The sequence below is a fragment of the Hevea brasiliensis genome, chromosome 17 (assembly GCF_030052815.1).
Source record: "Hevea brasiliensis isolate MT/VB/25A 57/8 chromosome 17, ASM3005281v1, whole genome shotgun sequence".
NCBI classification, from domain to species: Eukaryota; Viridiplantae; Streptophyta; class Magnoliopsida; order Malpighiales; family Euphorbiaceae; genus Hevea; species Hevea brasiliensis.
Genome location: NC_079509.1, coordinates 19,486,477 through 19,493,337, shown reverse-complemented (window position 1 = coordinate 19,493,337; position 6,861 = coordinate 19,486,477). Strand labels below are relative to the sequence as shown.

Genomic DNA, 6,861 nt, shown 5'->3' with positions numbered 1-6,861 from the left:
GGATCTCTAAATAGAGTTACATTATTACATAAACGCATGATGAAATTACAATAACAGTATCTGATATCATACTTTTACAATGGCTACCGCATCCTATAAGTTCGGCAATAAGAACTCCTACATTACACATCTAACCTGTGGCTCTATTAAAGCAATGTCTGAATGAACAATCAGATAGCTATCTGTTACAACATTAAAACTACAGTCATCCAAGGGACTTAGCAGCCTAAAAAGGTAAGAAAGGGTGAGATAGAAGAGGCCAGCATCAAATTACTCTATTTGATGTGCTCAATCAAGGCTTAACCTTGCTTGGCATCACTGCCACTTCTCCCATTCTCAACTACCTCTCCTTCCACCTTCTCGATCACAATATCCATATAATTTGGTTTCTCATTATTGCCGTTTGCTGCTTCTTTATCCTTGATCTCTCCTTCAGACTTGGGAATGCTTTCGTTATGTTTCTCTTTGTCTTCTACTACACCTTTGTACTTCTCATTCAGGTCTGTGCCAGCTTTATCTAGTTCCCCACACCCATATTCTTTGGAAACCTCAAGCTGCTGTTGCTCATCCTTTCCTTTAAACTTTTCATCCTCTATATTTTCCTTTTTACTTTCAGATGCCCCAGAACCATCTGATGTCCCCTTGGAGCGCCCAAGCTGTACTTCACCTTTTCCCTCTCCAGCTTCATCAGATTTGTCTGCATCTTGTTCAACTTTAGCTTCTTCAGTAGGAGTTGATTCTATTTTAGCATCAGTCTCTAGTGGTTTTTCTTTATTCTCTTCCAGATTTCCTTTCACATCCTCCTTTCCAGCTTCCACTTCTGCATCATCCTTTCCGGTTTTTCCAGCTTCCTGCATTTGAATTTCTTTCGTCTCCTCAGCTCCTTCTGGTGCAGTTTCTGTTTCTTTGTTCTCCTTTTTAGAAGCTGATGATTTCCTGCTTCGTTTCCTTGGGGTTTCAGTTTCAGGGGTTAGAGCTGCCTTTGCCTTCTCGCTAATCCGTGCTGATCGTCTAGGGGTCTCACCAGTGCCCCAATCAAACTCAGATGCAGCTGGACCACCAGGGTGCGCTTTGAGATATTGTTCCAACTGTCTTCTGCCTGTGATTTCCTCCCCAGTTGGGGCAGTGAATATGATCTCATTTTTCTTAGGGGTCCCACTCTTCTTGGGCACGAACTGCACAAGAAAATAAATCAACTTGTGGACTAGATTGACCAGAACAAAGAGCCAAAAAGGTATAGGGAAAAAAGGCAATATTAAGGATCTTTTAAATCTGGAATTTCCAATCAAAGATTCTAGGCATGGAAATAGCCAAGTACAGCCAAACATCAAGAACCTTCACAAAAAATAATCAGTGAACAAGAAATTTCATTCTACAATTATAATATCATAACCAAAAACAGTGGGATGAAATCCTGTCACTAAACTAACTTGTTCAGCCATCATAGGATTTGAAAAATTCCAAGTCAGCTACTCGCCTGATTTTAGATCAGAAAGCCAACGTCAACTCGAAAACATCTTCAAAAAAAAAAAAAATCCCCAAACTTATTCAACATTCATTCATCAGACATAACAGAAGCTGCAGCCTCCATGATCTTCAATACACATCATCTAGTAATGGAAAAATTGTGCCAGGGGAAAATTTTTTGCAGAATTTACTACATATGAAAAAGGGTTAAATCAGTGTGTAAAAAGTCAGAAACATACAAATCAGTACAAGCTAATTGCAAGACTAGCCAACAATTCGATCTACTAGAATAAAGGTTTGAAACTTTGAATTACAAGAACTAGCAGATATAAAATAAGCAATTTTATAGAAGGGAAGTGCTTTAAGATGGTTTCAGAGTCTCCCTACTAGTATGCTTGGTACATGAAATACCAAAGGATGACAAGATGGAACAAGTACTGTAAAATGCTTGAGAAAGTTATGCTTGCCGTAACATGAAGTGATATGCCTCGTGTGGAAGTAGATAAAAGGAAAATGACCATGGCTCGCCCAGTGAAAGTGAGGATGAGATGCAAGAATTCCAAATATGGATAGAGCCTACATAATTTGACAAATGGTACAGTGGATAGCTGATTGCAATAAACACAAGAGAAAGATGAGTTGCTGTTGTTGTTGCTTGGTGTTGCTTGGGATAATTACACATGATTCCAACACGTTACTAGGAAAGAGCCTTTATCTACAATCTAATAATGCCAAAGAAAACTCAAGATCTTGACGAATATATATATATATATATATATATATATATATATATATATATATAATGCGGGACATATGTTACAAGTCAATGCAATTCCAACTCCCCATCAGAGACCCATACAAGAAAGGAGAAGATTCTTTGTAGGTGGTCACTAGAGGCTTCAAAAAGCTAATATTATATTTAAGTTACCACTGCACAACTAAATGCATTCCCAGTTTCTCTCTGTGCTGCTAACCAAAAGGATATAAGTAAACCATCCAGATGAAGAAAGCTACCATAATCTGCCCATGGCTTCACCCCCATACATTCACAAGTTGACACAAACTTGCATGTCATTTGTTGAAAGAGATGGAGGAAAGAAAAGGAGGAACAACATGGGAAACTTTTCCTTGTGTTAGCTGGACTAGGAGGAATGAAAACCTAGCCTAAGTGTGGTCCACAAGGCTAAATTTGGAACATGGAAAATCCATCATAGTCAACTTCAACTATTCTGTACTCACTGCTGTGCACCTTCTTGATATTTGATATAAGAAGCATGATTGATTTGGATCCAATGTTTATATTCTCCATTCTTTTTTCTTTTTTCTGCAAACATTTGTCAGAAACAAACAGAGAAAAAAATTCATTCCTCTGTTTTTTCATTCCTAATTTTTCTTTTATTACCTTTAGAAGTTCTCAACTACTATATATATATATATATAATCCACAGAAATTCAGCAACAGTCTAGCACACCAAGATTGTCAACAAAACTTGAAATTATATTTCATCCACATGAATTCCTAATCTTTTGGCACCTAATATTTTGGCAAAAAGAAAGACTCTTTTGCGCATTCCATCCATATAAAAACTATCCCTCCTTGCTCTTTTTTTCCTTTCTACTATCACGGTCCCAGAAATGGCTCATATTTGAACGTGAATGCCTTTTCCTAGCCATCAACCAACAGCCATGTAATGGCAGTACATAAATCTTATCAATTCAAACCTTCACAATGACAGATTGAACAATAAACAAGGTCGCTGCATCTCAAGAAACAACAAATTTAATGCAACCATTTGAAACTCTACAACATATAAAAATTCATTGCACATTGTTAATAAGTAAGGAAAAAGTATGACATTGAATTCAAGCATAAAAATGGTTTCATAAAATATAACAAAGCCAAACATTAGTGAGAAACCTTCTAAGACAAACATTTATTCTAATTTCATGTACCCAAAATGATTCATGTGTTTTGACTAACATACTTGAATAGCAGAAATACATACTAAGTTATTTGAAAATAGAACCATTACATATTGTAAATACTTGACAAAAAATAATTTTCCACAGTGCAAGAATTTTTAGAAAGCCAACTACATTATAAAAAATCTAGCATGGACTATAATTCTTGTCTTGGCAATTCATGATAAAGAAGAACAACTTGCAAACTACTTTGACCCAAACAAATTGGTCCAACCCACTCTATCTAGCCAAAAAGTACATATTAACAAAGAATCCAAGCACCTCAGGAACAGCTAAGGAATGGCTTAGAATGAGCTTAATAGAATTTCCTTTAGGCTCATTCACAAAATCCAACATGAGACGAGCCTGTGTGAAGTTTGAGTTCAAGTAAGGCTGAGAAGATAAATCAAGTTCATGCCACCCAAAGCACTACTTTACAAGGTTAAGACTAGCTTTATGCTATCTATAATCAAGTTAGTTTCCATTATCAAATTGAATTAAGCAAAATGTCAATGATATGTTCATGTCAAAGGAGTACCTCCCCTTAATTCATACCAAAGGGAAAAAAAATATGAGGAGAAAAAAATTAGTAAGAAACAGCCCACTTAATTAACTGCCATCAAAATTAGTATGTTTAGATTTAAACCCTCTTAAAACTTTAAACATGAAAATGAAATCAATCAAGCAGAACATGACAAGTCTTTTGCATAGAATTTAACTTAGCTAACATCAAACATCACCATAATGAGCCATAAAAAATATTCATTGCTCTCTGACTCAACACATCTCTAACATGATGAGAGCCTTAGGTGCCAAAGCAGGAATGTAAATATAGACCCACTTAGTGAACTTCCAACAACTTAAATCATCATAAGACCATCCTAATAAGATACTGGGAGCTGCTATTCACACTTCATTAAGTGTTAAAACTGTTAATTGCAATTCATTAACCTTTTTGGCAATTATATGAATTGACCATGTTACCTTCCTTGTTTTGCCATTTTATTTTACCTTTGGTTTCTGACTTTCTGTTTCCTCTTTCGATGAAACAGAGGCTTCCCAATAAAAAAATCCCATCCAAAATAGCCTTGTCAAACTCTTCCTCTGATTGTATTGTACTATAACAGGATCAAACTTAAATTTTGGCAACAAAAATCTCCCAATTCCCACTGATTTCTTTCTCTCATAGCATCTTCTACCTAGAAACTGAGTTTTTGAAGAAGAAAGTATGATCCAGTCATCAATTCCAAGCTGATTTCTTTTTTTTTTTTTTTTTGTGGAGCTCACTCAATAAGCTGCAGAACAACTATTTAAGTGAATGAGTTTTACAGCAACCAACACAACTATCTTCCAAACTTAAACAGCTGAATCTTTGGGACAATTGCTTAATTTGGTCTCTACATCTACACTCTACAGGATTTTCTGTAGCTTGTTTTGGATATGAGTTAATTTCTGTGTCTTGTATTATCCCTCTTGATATTAAAGACTCTGTAAACAAAATTGTACAGCCTTATAATATTAAACTACTCCAATGCCGCTTGAAACCACTTGAATCAGTCTGCACAAAAACTGAATCCATAAAAAGCCTCACCTCAACAGATTTTTCCCTTAACTGCTTCTCTGAACCAAGAAATAGTAATAAGAGAGAAATGTCTGGTGGCTCATAGGGAGCAAAAGTAGAAAATAGTTGTGTTGTGGAGCAAAGAAAAGAGGAAAGAGAAGAGCCTACACAGTCCCTCCTCCCCCCAAAACCAAAAAAAAAAAAAAGTCAGATCACATATATAAATTCTGGGAATGTAATTTGTGACTACCCAAAATAATTTACATAAGTTAGTGAGTAGATACACTGACAATTTCCTATGTTGAAAGTTGAAAACCTAAAAATAGTTATGGTTACTGCATTAGTTGATTGCAATTAAAGAGATATCGTAATACTCGTAGGCTTTGTTTGTAATAAATCATTAAAAAAATAAAATAAATTCTTACACAATCATAATTGATTTCTATTTCTTTAAAAATGAAATTTTTCTAAGTTAAAAAGAATTGAATTCTTTCATTCCAAATATGGGAATTGATAAAAAAGAAATCAATCAAATTGAATTCTTGTAAAATTTTATATTCCAAACAACTGGATAATGACAAGGAATGAAACAGTAGAACTCCATATGCCAACGCCAAAGGGTTCTCACTCTCACATTTAAAGTGCCTCTAATTGCACCAACTTTCCGTTTACACTTTGTGTTTCCATAATGGACATAACAACAGCTAAAAAAATTCAACTTGAAAAAGAAACAGTACAAATTGGAGATACTGCTAATCTTTATAAAAAAAAATAAAAAAAAATAAAAGTGGCCACAAACCAACAAGCATAGTTTAATAAAGTTATCTTATTCTACCAGGTTACTTCCAACTAAACACAAGGAGAGGGGAAACAAAAATCAAACGCCTCTTCAACAAAAACCCTAACTGATAGACCTATGAAGCTTTAATTTTTTTAAAAAAAAAAAAAAAGCAAGAATAGAAATTAATAAAACTGAACCCAGAAATTTCTAGAGATGTTAAAAACAAGTGATCTGTAAAAAAAACAACCCAATTTCCAGCTTACGGAGCTAATTAATAATGAAAAGCAAACCCAAAAAGCCTTCGCAGCCAAATTCTATTAAAAAAATCATAAAAACCCACAAGCAATTCAAGGAAATTTAGCGAAATTAAGTACAAGAACCACAAATTTAATGAGGAACAAAAAGAAAGCCAATTCTATCTCCAAAATAAGAGAGAGAGAGAGAGAGAGAGAGAGAGAGAGAGAGAGACCTTCTTTTTCCAGCCAGGAGGAGCAGGAAGTTCTACAGAGAAATCCTCCTCTGTTATCGAAGTATCCTTCCCCTTCTCCACTGAACTTGCCATTTCACCTATCAAATTCAAAAATTTTCAACACCACAACACAATATATACACCCATGATCAAATGAACAAGCAGAGTAATCTCTAGAGACAAAGAGAAAGCCACTAGAAAATGGGAGAAATTTGAAAATTTACCAGTAGCACATGCGAGCAGGAACTTTATCCGCCGCTGTATTATCTCTTTCTCTGCAGGAGTGACCAAACAAGATGACAAAACTACCTGACACCCGCCGTTTGATTTTATTTCCAGATTTGCTCCTTTTCCTTTCGTCCGATGACCAATTTTTTCGTGTTGGGTATTTTCAAAGCGTCACGGTGCCATGTGAAAACGCCACCTGTCGCCGTTTCCACTACTCAACGGTTTGGATCGTGCCGGTCATTATGTCGATGGTGGTAATAGTGTTTTGTGACTGTTAAAAGTTTGTCTTTTTTCGTTAAAAATAAAAATTCCAAACAAGTGGGAAAGAGGCCAAATTTTAAGATTTCCTTAGCTTTTGGGGGGATATTGTTTTAATAAGATTTTATTGATGAA

The 6,861-nt window shown here is 35.3% G+C and overlaps 1 protein-coding gene across 2 annotated transcripts; it reads right to left on the bottom strand.

The window, feature by feature from the left end:
* Positions 1–6,659, bottom strand: LOC110659224 (methyl-CpG-binding domain-containing protein 10). Of its 2 annotated transcripts, XM_021817087.2 has the most exons (4): positions 6,465–6,659; positions 6,241–6,338; positions 5,625–5,708; positions 1–1,175 (listed from the first exon to the last, which is right to left on the bottom strand). In XM_021817087.2, exons 2-4 carry the CDS (start codon positions 6,331–6,333, stop codon positions 300–302), a joined length of 1,053 nt encoding a protein of 350 aa, XP_021672779.2. In that variant the 5' UTR covers positions 6,334–6,338; positions 6,465–6,659; the 3' UTR covers positions 1–299. The 2 variants fall into 2 exon arrangements, with proteins under 2 accessions (XP_021672779.2, XP_021672788.2); XM_021817096.2 differs by lacking the exon at positions 5,625–5,708 and having other exon boundaries at positions 6,465–6,628.
* Positions 6,660–6,861: the final 202 nt, after the last annotated feature.

What these genes read in the sequence shown, in the direction of transcription:
- LOC110659224 (XM_021817087.2), bottom strand. Translation starts at nt 6,333, where the DNA reads ATGGCAAGTTCAGTGGAGAAGGGGAAGGATACTTCGATAACAGAGGAG. An exon ending in CTCCTGGCTGGAAAAAGAAG is followed by an intron (nt 5,709 to 6,240) that starts GTCTCTCTCTCT and finishes TTCTTTTTCAAG; the next exon opens with TTGAATTTTTTTAGCTGTTG. An exon ending in CAATTAGAGGCACTTTAAAT is followed by an intron (nt 1,176 to 5,624) that starts GTGAGAGTGAGA and finishes TTTCTTGTGCAG; the next exon opens with TTCGTGCCCAAGAAGAGTGG.